The sequence below is a fragment of the Taudactylus pleione genome, unplaced genomic scaffold (genome assembly GCF_031769625.1).
Source record: "Taudactylus pleione unplaced genomic scaffold, aTauple2 ptg000154l, whole genome shotgun sequence".
NCBI classification, from domain to species: Eukaryota; Metazoa; Chordata; class Amphibia; order Anura; family Myobatrachidae; genus Taudactylus; species Taudactylus pleione.
Genome location: NW_028284556.1, coordinates 7,589,164 through 7,602,185, shown reverse-complemented (window position 1 = coordinate 7,602,185; position 13,022 = coordinate 7,589,164). Strand labels below are relative to the sequence as shown.

At 45.4% G+C, this 13,022-nt stretch overlaps 1 protein-coding gene across 2 annotated transcripts in view; it reads right to left on the bottom strand.

Annotated features, from left to right (window-relative positions):
- The window catches only part of SPAST (spastin), an 81,363-nt gene that overhangs the window by 43,754 nt on the left and 24,587 nt on the right, over positions 1-13,022 (bottom strand). The window contains exon 4 of one of the 2 annotated variants that reach the window (XM_088474365.1): positions 1,377-1,472. The exons of the other annotated variant lie outside the window; for it this stretch is intronic. Within the exon in view, the coding sequence (XP_088330491.1) occupies positions 1,377-1,472 (96 nt within the window). The remainder of the gene's footprint in view (positions 1-1,376; positions 1,473-13,022) is intronic. 2 annotated transcript variants of the gene reach the window in all.

The following is a 13,022-nucleotide window of genomic DNA, read 5'->3' as shown; positions in this document are numbered from 1 at the left end:
GGCCTACACTGGCAATAATGATGACAGTGCATTTGCAGACAATGGAAAGAAAGGGCAATTATCCGATAACAAATGGCATGCAGAAACATGCTACATGATCACACATGGCACTGCAATTAGAGAATATGCAAATATTCTAGCTGCCTCTTTCTAAAACATAGCCCTAGACATTGAAGCTTTTGCAACCACATGTAGTCTCCAATGTCAACCAATGCACACCAAAGAGACCTACCTACGTAAGTGCTGAAGCAATGCGGAGCATAGGAAAACAGCATACAGCAGCCATCTCTTTACAGTCTCGCTCTCCAACTTTCTACCGCATATCTCTTCTCACCTTTGTCTCCAAGCTCCTTGAATAAAATGTGTACAACTCACTATCTCATTTTCTTTGCTATCTCCCCCTTCTGGACTCTCTTAAATTAGGTTTCCACCAACAATATTCCATGGAGACTGCACTCACAAATGTGAGCAACGATCAACTTACAGCAAAAGAAGTAGATTTTACTAACTGTTGGATTTTGAAAAGCTGCCGATGGTCAGCGACTGGCTGATGGATGTAAAACAGTAACTGTAATAAATTCTAAACAATCCTTATTTAGCATTTTGTACAGTTGGTGTTTTACATCCATCAAAGCCGCCAATCAATCATCGGCGACTAACCACAGCTTAGTAAATGTACCCCAATATTCACTTCTATTATCTAGTACACCCCTCACCCACCTATGTCCTCATAAAACAGTCCTAAATGCTAAAACTAGAATAATCTTTCTCTCACAGATCTACATCCACTGCACCATTTAGCAAATCCATGCAACGCCAACCCACATCCTTTATGCTCCAATTTACATTACTTGCTTCATCTGCAAAGTCCGAAAAACCGCCACTCCTCCATCTCAAACCTTTTTTTTAAATAACCATTTCTTACTCCCATATCCCGTGCCGCTACCCACATATAGATGCCCTATTTTCTCCACTGTCTAGCACTGGACAGCAATGTGGTGCAATATAAATCAACAGTATTAACCAAAAGTAATCATTTAGTGTAGGCTGGGAACTGAAGTAGAGAGGGAATGAATGCTATGTGGGAGTGTCTGGCTTGTATTTCAGAGAGCTACCATCGCCAGGTAAGACAGGAATGTGGGAAGTACTGGATCCTTGACAGTCTTTGCACTCTAACATTACTCAGCCTCAATCAGAATACCACGTTTCTAATTTAATTTAGACACTTGTTTACTCTTCTATAAAAAAAAATGTAAAAAAATATAAACAAGAAGATACAGGTTTATCTGCTTTGTTACTGCTCAAATATGACGGAAAAGGATATAATGCCTAAAACATTTACAAGTAAAACATGTCACTAGTAAAGCTAAACCCACCTGGCTTCAGATGTCCATTGCGGCAAGGTAGGTTAGTACTGTCACTACACAACTCCATTTGCGTGTTCTGACCTTGCATATCTGCTTGCAGCTTTGCTATGCACACAGAGGAAAAGGGGAGAAATAAAAATGAACTAAAAGAAAAAAAAAAAAAAAAAAACTAAAAGATGATCAAAAACAGACAAAGTACTGCCAGAGGGATTTCAATTTAACATAATAATATGAGATATGGTAAGAACTTACCTTTGTTATCTCTATTTCTACGAAGTCCATAGGGTTCCACAGGATACCTTGGGGTGTAGGTGATGACGTCAGGCATCGGGCACCATAGAGTTAAGTTTTCAGCCTCCCAGGATGCACTAGGGTCCCCCTCCTATACCCCGCACCCGAGCCAAGGCATCTCCGTTACGTACCAAGCCAGAGGCCGGAGGAGGAGAAGGAAGAGAGAGAAAAAAAGATCTGGACACACACAAGAATCACATTCTCACCAGAGGGAGACGGAAAAACCGGTGACCAGAGCAAAGCCCATCTGCAGCACAGGTGCGACAGGGCGGGAGTCCTGTGGAACCCTATGGACTTCGTAGAAATAGAGATAACAAAGGTAAGTTCGTACCATATCTTATATTTTCTACTTCAGGGTCCATAGGGTATCCACAGGATACCTTGGGGATGTCCCAAAGCAGTATCCTTTAAGGGTGGGGACGCTCCTGTGCTGAAAGGAGAATCCGCCGCCTGAAGGAAGCATCCTGAGAGGCGAAGGTGTCAAACCTGTAATACCTCACAAAGGTATGGACAGAGGACCACGTGGCCGCCTTGCAGATCTGGACTGCAGAGGCACCACGTCGAGCTGCCCACGAAGGACCCACAGACCTAGTGGAATGAGCCTTTACAGAAGGAGGAACCGGCAGGCCTTCATGAAGATAAGCTTCTGAAATCGCCATACGGATCCAGGCTGCCAAAGTTTGCTTTGAAGCAGGCCAACCCTTTTTACGGAAGCCATAACAAACATGAACAAACAAGACGTCAGACTTCCTAAACGAAGAAGTGCGGTCAACATAAGTCCTTAAGGCCCGCACAACATCCAAAGTGGCCTCACCCACTGAAAGGCCAGGTGAGTTAAAAGCCGGTACAACTATTTCCTCGTTAACATGAAACTGGGAAACAACTTTGGGAAGAAATTCAGGACGAGTGTGCAGCACTGCCCTGTTCCCATGAAAAATCAAGAAAGGGGGTCTACAAGAGAGAGCCCCTAAATCAGAAACACGTCTGGCCAAAGCTATGGCCAGAAGGAAAACAGTCTTAGCTGTTAGCCATTTAAGATCCACTGAGCCCAGTGGTTCAAATGGCGGTCCCTGGAGAGCCCTCAGGACCACAGCCAAGTCCCAAGGCGCCACAGGTGGAACAAATGGCGGCTGAATTCGCAGAACACCTTGCATAAAGGTGCGCACATCAGGGATTGTAGCAATCCTACGATGAAACCAGACAGACAGGGCAGAAACCTGCACCTTCAAAGAAGCAAGGCGAAGCCCATGGTCTAGTCCCGCTTGTAGGAAGGCTAGCACTCTAGACAGACGAAACTCCCGAGGTGCATAACCTCTCGGTCGACACCACTGGAAGAACGTATGCCACACGCGATGGTATATTCTCACGGAAGACGGTTTCCGAGCTCTTAGCATGGTTCGCACTACAGAGCTGGAAAACCCCCTGGACCTTAACATGGCCGTCTCAACAGCCACGCCGTCAAAGACAGCCGAGTCAGGTCCGGGTGAAGACAAGGACCCTGTGACAGAAGGTCCGGTCGTAGCGGCAACCGCAGAGGACTGTCCACGGACAGATCCTGAAGGTCTGAGAACCAGTGCCGTCTGGGCCATGCGGGAGCTATCAACAGGAGCGTCCCTCTTTCCTGTTTGAATTTCCGGATTACCGGCGGAAGAAGGGAAAACGGAGGAAACAGATAAGCGAACCGGAACGTCCACTGGACGGACAGAGCATCCACCAGAGACGCCTCTTCGTCTCTTGTGCGAGACCTGTACACCGGCAACTTGTTGTTGTGTCGGGACGCCATGAGGCCGATCTCTGGAAGACCCCACCTGTCAACCAGCAGTTGAAAAACGTCCGGGTGCAGGGACCATTCCTCCGGATGAATGTCCTGGCGACTGAGAAAGTCCGCCTCCCAGTTTAGAACTCCCGGGATGAAGACTGCTGATATGGCCGGGAGATTGCGCTCCGCCAATACCAGGATTCGGGACACCTCTATGAGAGCCGCCCGACTTCGGGTTCCTCCTTGCCGATTTATGTAGGCCACGGTGGTAGCGTTGTCCGACTGGACCTGCACTGGGTGACCTTGGAGAACCCGATGTGCCTGCCTAAGGGCATGAACACCGCGCAGAGCCCAGAATGTTTATTGGAAGCTCTGTTTCTGCCTGAGTCCACCTGCCCTGGAACAAGTGTGGACCCGAAACTGCTCCCCAGCCCTGAAGACTGGCGTCCATTGTTAACAGGACCCAATTCGCCACCCAGAACGGACGACCCTTGTTGAGATGGGTCGTCTGCAACCACCAGGCTAGGGACAGGCGAACCTCCGGAGTGAGCACCATCGTCTGGGACTTTAGACTCGGAGGCAGTCCATTCCATTTGGACAGGATCAGGTGCTGCAGAGGACTGGAGTGAAACTGGGCATATTCCACCATGTCGAATACGGACACCATGGAGCCCAGTAACCTCATCGCCGAGTGCAGAGACACCTGGCGGCTCTGTAGACAACTGCGCACCCTCAACTGCAAGGCAGAGATCTTTTCCCCGTCACAAAGATCCTTTACTGTCCCGAGTCCAATAATGCTCTGAGGTGCAGAATCCGCTGAGACGGGATCAGGGTGGACTTCTGCCAGTTTATTAACCAGCCGTGCCGTTGCAGTACCGCAATGGTCAGGTCCAAGTGGCGTAGAAGGAGCTCCGGAGATCCTGCCACTAAGAGGAGGTCGTCCAAGAACGGCAACATGCGGACTCCCTGCAGCCGCAGGGAAGCCGCCATGACCGCCATCACCGTGGTGAAAACACGTGGTGCTGTCGCCAGGCCAAAAGGTAACGCCCGGAACTGAAAGTGGTCGCTGCGGATTGCGAACCTGAGGAACTGCTGATGGTGTAAAAGAATAGGGACATGCAGGTAAGCGTCCTGTATGTCCAATGACACCATGTAGTCCCCAGGTTCCAGCCCCAGAATGATGGACCGTAGGGTCTCCATCCGAAACTTCGGTACCCGCAAAGACTTGTTGAGAGCTTTGAGGTTGAGTATCGGACGAAACGACCCATTGGGTTTCTGCACCAAAAAGAGATTGGAATAGAAACCCTGGCCATTCTGGGAGAATGGAACAGGCACTATAACTCCAGCCTGGAGCATAGTGTGCAAGACCTTCCGCAGTTCCGTGGCTTTGTTCCGGTCTTTTGGCAGACCCGTGGTGAAGAATCGAGACGGGGGTCTGTGCCGGAAGGAGAGGGCATACCCGTGGGAGACCACCTCGAGAACCCAAGTGTCTGTCGTGGTGACCGACCAACACCGGGCGAACTGCAGCAGGCGGCCTCCCACTTTGGGATCCCCCAAAGGGAGGCCCGGACCGTCAGGCCGCAGGTTTGTCATCTGGCTTAGGGGCCGGACTTCTGGTACTCCAGGCCTGCCTCCGGGGCTTGGCCGATTTTTTGGGGCCAGCCTGTCGGGGAAAGGACTATGCTTTAGGCCTACCCTGGGCCCTATAAGGCCGACAGGACGACGTACCTGAACCGGAAGGAACTGCAGCAGACGGGAGACATGCAGATTTGGTTGCCGCCAGTGTGGCTACAATTTTGTCCAGGTCCGGACCAAATAGAACTTCTCCATTAAAAGGCAACGCTTCCAAGCCCTTTTTGGAATCAGCGTCCGCCTTCCAAGATCGCAACCATAAGGTGCGACGAGCAGCTACACCTGCCGAAGAAATCCGAGACGCCAGGGTACTAATATCCAAGGCTGCTTCGTTGATATAAGTGGCCGAATCCCGGAGATTGCCGATCAACTCCGTCTGTTCAGCCGAACAGTCGGAATCGAAGGACGCCTCCAACGTATCAGCCCAGCGCTCCATAGCTCTGGCACCCCAACAAATGGCCATAGCTGGCCTAGTTGCCCCCCCCGCAAGGGAATAAACGGACTTTAGGCAGATCTCCACCTTGCGGTCCGTAGCATCCTTTAGGGAAGACATGGATGGCATGGGCAATGTGGCACTATGGACTAGGCGTGTCACATGAGAATCCACCTGTGGAGGCGACTCCCACTTAGAAAAATAATTATCCGCAAACGGATAAGCCACCGCCAAACGCCTCTGCGGCTGGTACAGTTTGCCAGGCTGTTTCCACGCCTCCTCTAAATGGTCCACCAATTGACCCAAAAGAGGAAACACTGTGGCGTCACCCTTAATATCCTTAAAAAAGGCATATTTAGATTTGGACACCGGAGGATCTTCGTCCTCAATCACCAAAGCTGTGCGGACTGCCCGAATAAGTCCAGGATTTATACACCTTGGACCTAGCGTCCGTTTCTTTAGTACGGAGAGATTCCTGATCAGAAAAATCCAGAATCTCCCCATCATCAGACGTCACGTCATCATCCTCATAAGGAGCAGACAGAGACGCCACCGGCCGCTTATGTGGCCGTAACACAGACTCCCCTTGTAACACATCCGACAAGTGCTGGACAGAACTAGTCAGGGAATTAACCCACGCAGGCTCCTGAGAGACCTGGGGAGGGGAAATAGGGAGACTGTGGGGTACCATCAATTGTCTCGGGAAACCCTGCATGGGTGACGACACCACTGATTGCTGGGACAGTCCCATCTGTGAGAACGCAGGCTGCGGAGCTAACTGGCCCACCAGGGTTGTAAGAGCCTTAGCGAAACAAGCCCAGGGCGGCTCCTGCACCGGTGCTGTGACAGTAATTGGCCGCGCCAATAAATAACACTGCCGGCATAGCCCCTCCGCGCTACCCTCCCCCTCCGCTATAGGTACTTTACATGTAGTACACTGAAGCTGGAGAGGAAAGTCACTCTCAGACATGATGGTAAGTATGTGACCCCTCTCACCAATACTTGCTAGTATAGCGAGAGACCACCCTGCAAGCACCGCACCGCAAGGGCTTTAGCAGAAAGAACAGGGACAGTGATAAGGCTGACAGAAATTAAAAGTACAGGCAGCAGCGCTAGCACAGTCACATACAATGCACAGAAAAACGAATTCCTGTACTATCAGCGCTGATACTCAACTACACAGACAGAGTCTGGTAGGACACAGCGCTGCATATACAGACCTGACCACAGCGGAGGAGAGGTATGCGGGGGGACCCAGACCACGATGCCTCCGATCATAGGCTTCCAGCAGCGTTCACCATGCGTTCTGAAGATGGCCACCGAGGAGCATAGAGGAGGCTGGCCTGCGGGAGGAGCGCTGCCACAGGGCCAGTCGGCATGTGCAGAGAGGGCTGTGTGCAGCGGGGGAGGCGCCGGCTGTGAGACAGGGAAGGCGCGCTCCCCTGGCATGCATTTAACCCCTGGGACGCCGCAGCGCTACCGCTCTGCCGCGGTCCGCTGTGCCAGAGGGGTAGTGGAAGCGAAGGTTAATACCTGGCTTCACGCTGCAGCCAGTCCCCAGGGAGCCCCCTGCCTGAGAACTTAGGGCCATGTTCAGCAGGGTCCCACCGCGGGACCCCTGCTGCTTACCTGTAATCCCCCTTAAATCCGGCCATGGCCCAGAACATCTGGGGTCACCACCAGCTGTGACCCCAGATGCTTACCAGCATCCCCAGATCGGTACCGGCGTTCTGGTACCAGCAGGGGTGTAGGGAAGACAGCATGGACGTCAGTACTGACAGTCCATGCTGTACTTCCAGATGTGCAGCCACAGCTGCAAAGAAGAAAACTTCAGGGGCTCTTCTAAGCCCCCCTCTAGCAGGTGCATCCGACTCTGGCCGGGCACCACACGAAACTGAGATGCCTTGGCTCGGGGGCGGGGTATAGGAAGGGGACCCTAGTGCATCCTGGGAGGCTGAAAACTTAACTCTATGGTGCCCGATGCCTGACGTCATCACCTATATCCCAAGGTATCCTGTGGATACCCTATGGACCCTGAAGTAGAAACACAGGTTAGGTTAAAAGAAAAGGGTGGTAATTTTTTGGTAGTAATTGGGACATTACAATTGCTAATTTTAAAAATGTAAACTAGTTGGAATCAGCAGCTTATTTTTTATTTATTTTTTATATACCGACTTTTTGCTCCAAGTCTTAAAGACCAAGGCAGATCTTCATAATCAAGTAAGGCAGTATAGAGAACAAGTTTTACATGGAGTATAACAAGAGTGCGGTTTACTTTACCCTCTAAATACATTTGCAAAAGCCCAGCAATTGGAACATTAATTACAGACATGGACCAAAAGATGTTAAGGGCTCTTATAAACTAATAAAACATGCTCTTTTTGTACTTCATAATTCTCTTCTCGGATGATAAATATTTGTATTTTTGTTTTTAAGACTTGATTTAAAGTTTTCACTAGAAAATGAAAAAAAAATAAAAAAGGAGGACTATGGGGGGGGAGAAAGATGCAATTAGCCCCGATAAATTAATCGGGAGTAAAAGAAAAGAATTAAAAAAAAGAAAAAGAGACCCGAGGCTATTCAATTTGGCTCCCTTTTTCTTACCCGATACCTGTGTTAATGCCCCTTAAATGAATGAGTTAACAGGCGTTAACACACTGAGGGCCTGATTCAGAGCCGCTCGTAAGCGGCCGCTCGTTCTCTCCGAGCGATGTTCGCACAACTGCGCATGCGTATGGGTCGTAATGCGCATGCGCCAACCAGTCATTGCGGTCGGAAATCGAGCGCTCGCAAAATAGCAAGTGCCTGCTAATTTGAGTGACAGGATGAGGCGTTTGTGGGTGGTAACAGGGGAAGGTGCTTGAAAACGGGGAGTGGAGATCCGAACGCAGGCGTGCCAAAAGGTCCAAACGGGCGTTTTAAGGGTGTGCATAATTAACAAAGCAGCGTCATCGACCACGTCACTTGGTTGTTTCTTAGCCTGAACTGTTCGCATGATTGCGGTAGGAAAATCCAACCACAAGCACTGCGAGCAGTTCAGACGCCTTTCGATGTACTCGATTAATCTAATAAATAGCGGAGATGACGTAGGATGCGAGCGGCCAGGGGGCGTCTTTACAAAATAGCGAGCGCATGTTTCGTTCGCTCGCTCAGACATAGAGGCGTCAACAGAACGCAAAGAGCGAGCGCTCAATTTAAATAGCCGGCCCCTTTTTCTGAACGAGCGAGTGCAAATAGCGTCCGGCTCTGAATCAGGCGCTGAATCCGTAAAAAAGTCCACAGATTCTTGCCTTAACTAGCTGTTATCACCAGATAGAAATTGGCGATTTCTTATCAGGTCTCACGAAAAGAAATCCCCATTAAGTGGGGCTAATTGAATTAATTAACGATCAATTAACCTGCGGTAAGCTTGTTATGGTTTGCATGCCTAGTTATAGAGATTCAGGAATACACCCGTTATTACTGTACCTCAGTAGGTTTGTCTGTTTTTAGGAAAGTCAGAGACATATGACATTGCATACAAGGACTATGCTCAAATATTATGTAGGCGAGATGGCAAGACATTACAACTTAAATAAAAAACAAGTGACTATTATAACTATGTTTCTCATTTTGGATAATATTACTACATTTTCTATACTTTAATTTATTTATTTTCTTCTTAAAAACAGCAGGGGGGAAAAAACATATATGAAGTAGACATGCGGAACTCCCAGTTTACTAGAAATAGGGATTTTAGCGCAGACCATTTGAATTTCATGAGATATTATACACGGTGTTACATATTAAAGTTATACATATTTATGAGATCCTTCCACAAATGTGCAACTCAAGAAAATGTACTTTCAAAAAAAAAATATAGCACATGCAAAGCGCACACAAACACGTGTTAGTAACACAAAGGGAGCAAGAATTATAAACAATTTATCTTTTTACAAGATGCAAAATAAATTGTAGTCTCAATGTTTATAACTGATGCAATTTATGTGAATTTATATGTTAGGTTGGTCAATTTAGGACAAATCTGCCACCTCAAACTCAAAAAAAAAATACATGTTAAAAAATATTTTATAGACCGAGTTGGTGGCAGTAGCAGTGACTGGTTTTGCATCGCCCTGCAAGTTGTCGTCCCGTCAGGCCACACCTGGGTACTCGGGAGCACTGTGTGACGTGTCTAACAACTCAACTTGGCTTGTTAATTCAGTTTTGAAATCTACTGCTGATGTTTAAGTGCTATATCAGGGACAGAGATGTCGCCAAAGTGGCAAAAAAAAAGACCTGATTGACTAAAATCTTAACACAAGTTGACAGGGATATTTAAATTGACAAGTATATTAGATTTTTTTTACTGTAGCCAGTATATTAAGTTTTTTTGATTAAATGTCATGATACAACTGAATTATTCTCCTGCAAAAGCCCAAAACAGTTCCAACGTGTGTAAAAAGAATTGTGGTAAAACGTCTGCATTACTAGACACATATATAAATGCTGACAGCATATAAAGGCCAATAAGTCAGTCAGATCTGCCCATTTATCTCAATAGTTTATCAGTATAGACCTGCATTAATCCCAAGCATGTCTACATTCCTTTGCCGATCTGTCAACTTCATCTGCTGGACATTTGGTCTAATCATAATCAGCTGGTTCAGGAAAATATTAGCAGAAACTAGACAGATTTATATGGTGTGTGGTCTTTTACGCATATGAATCATTAAATGTATACTTTGTCCACCCTTTGACAAGCTGTCTTGTATCTGCCTTGGCAATAGGACCTTCAGTTTCAGAAATAAAAAAATAAAAACTTGTTTTAGGCTACCTTAAGGGCAACCCTGGGAATGAGATTGAGGTCCCTGCATATCAAACAAGACTTGGGATAATAATTTCCAGATGGCCAACTATCAAAGGATATCCTGTATAACTACAAATCTAACCTAGACATGTTGCATTCTTGGTATATGATCAGATAGGCAAGGTGTTACACATCCAGCGGAGCTGCCCAACAGCATCAGACTTTCGTAAAAAAAAATATTGAAGCTAAAAGCATCTTGTTATCCTCACTCCCTGGTGGACTCCTTTGAATGATTTAGGTGGAAACATTAACAAAAAAGTATTACTCAGAATTTATCTTCAGCCAAAAATGGACATCTTAAAAAAATTCCTATAGGACATGTAAATTCTTGTGGCACATGAAACAAAAACCCATCCCAGTACACCAGTGATTCCCTACAGTGTAGGTGCCCAAAATATTAGTAATCATTAATTACAAAACAGGGATTGTGTGAAATGGGTACAGGGTCAGATCACCCAAAAAAAAAAAAATGAAGTATCCACCACCCATCTCAGATTTTCACTAAATTAATTTAGTTAAGAGAGAATGTCAAAAACACTTTCTGCCAAATATCTCGACTAACCGTTAATTTCTGAAATATTGATTTTCAATTTATTATATTATTTACTAATCGGTATGGTTTTTAACAGCATGGTTTCTCGTGTAAATTATGTTTGCGGTACGACAGTAATCGAATGTGCACTTCATTATTTTTATTTCTCCACTATGAAAGAGTACTATTCTGAATTTTTTTTTGTGGTAGTAATGTATACCTTTGTTAAGCACCTAAAAAAAAAAATTGAGGTTCGAATGTTGATTTAACCAAGTTTTTAATTTTGTTCCAAAGCTTGCATTTTTGATGTAACTCGAAATGTAAGGCAGATAAAGTAAAGAGGAAAAGAAGGTCCAAAAGTTGTGATGATTCCTTAACAAACACTAGTGATACTTCAAATACACTGGTATAAATAAGCCGCGGTTAGTAAATTGCTTCAAAGATTGAAAAATCGATATGTTGGAAATTAATGGTCAGACAGTGGAGGTATTTGGCAGAAATTGTTTTTTGCCATCCTCTCTTAACTAAAAAAATTTCGTAAAAATCTGAGATGGGTGGCATACACACCTGGCTGAACTGACGTGGAATCACCCCACACAATACCAATGGAATGCTATGAATAAAAAAAAATAGTAATCTTGCAGCTAAACTTGTGTTATAAAACAAGCACAGATAAGAGGGCATAAGCTAAGCAAAGAAAATAAAAATACTGTGCTGATAAAGCAGAAGCATGTTAAATATTTTAGTATAAATAGAGCATATAGCCAAAAAGTACAGACAATGCATACGCTTATTTTACATGACAGAGAATGCAGAATGGCAATGGCATGAAGATTTATGTTTAATATATCGAAGTTTCTTTTATTTCAGTTTACAGTTGAAAACATTTGGGGGGAGATTCAATGAAGACCAAGGAGTGGCTGTGCACATTGCGGGTCAACCCCACTTGTTTTTGCTCGCACCACTATGGGGTGTGTTCAAGAATGAGAGTGGCTTCCTACAAGGATAACCTGTTATAGTAGTGCACGAGGTTGCGACTTAACCTCGTAGCTAAATGAATTGTCCCTTAATCTCTGCAGCACCAAAGGTTCATTGTTTTGAATTATCACTTTTCCAGTGAACAAAATTTATACAGGTCAGCTGAAATCTCAAACCACAAATATATAGGTTCAAACATCTTAACTATAGTTATAATTCCTTCAGATCACTTAATAAGAAACTTTACACATTTTTGTAATTTATTCTAAATGACCACAATAAAAAGGTTTAGAATGACTTGGTGTATCCTCCAAAGGTATAGGTCAGTAAACCTTGGAACATTAGCCTATAGGTTACTGAAATCTGGAGTCTAGCACCTGTGTGCAGTAATGTGTTCAAACCAACTGCATTCTAAACAATGGCCAAACATAACTTAGGCCAGAGCCAGTTTTGACTCACAATCATTCACGTGATGGCAGTTTTACATAGTAATCTTCCCGTCTTTTCCTCCATGGTGCCAATTGCACGTTATCCCTCACGCTCTCCCACAAAATTTGGAACATGGGTGACATGAGAGTATACTACACAGTTACACATTTTTTAAATAGGACACATGTAATTGCAACTCAGAGACTTAAAACAAAGAGGAAATTGGGGTCACAAGTCACATATATACAGGAACATAGCACAGGTGGCACTGGCCCACCAGTATCTTTCTAAAGTGGGTAAGCCATGTTGACACCAAGCACAATATAGAAGAGGGTTGAAAAATGAAACTAGAATAACCATTCACGTCAAATACAATGGAAACATCTATCTTTAAAATATCTTGCATAGGAAAATTGGTGACCTTTTAAAAAGTTTATACATATATTAACAAATCACTGTGAAAGCACATTTGCTGCTAATCCATAACTTGCTAAGAAATCAAGGTAACCCCTGGAACCCTTAGAACAAGCTGCAATGAGTCCCCATATGCATCAAAACGGTCAATGGTAACAGGGTGCGCCTCAAGGACTACATGCAGCCACAGTAAATGGAATTGGTCATTAGAAATAGAAGAATGTGTTCCACCAAAATTCGTAATACGTTTTGCTTTCGCTCTCTGGAATTATTACTAGCCTGCAGAGAGTCACATTTACTGATTAATGGAAGTAGGCTAGAAAAAAAAAAAACTTGTG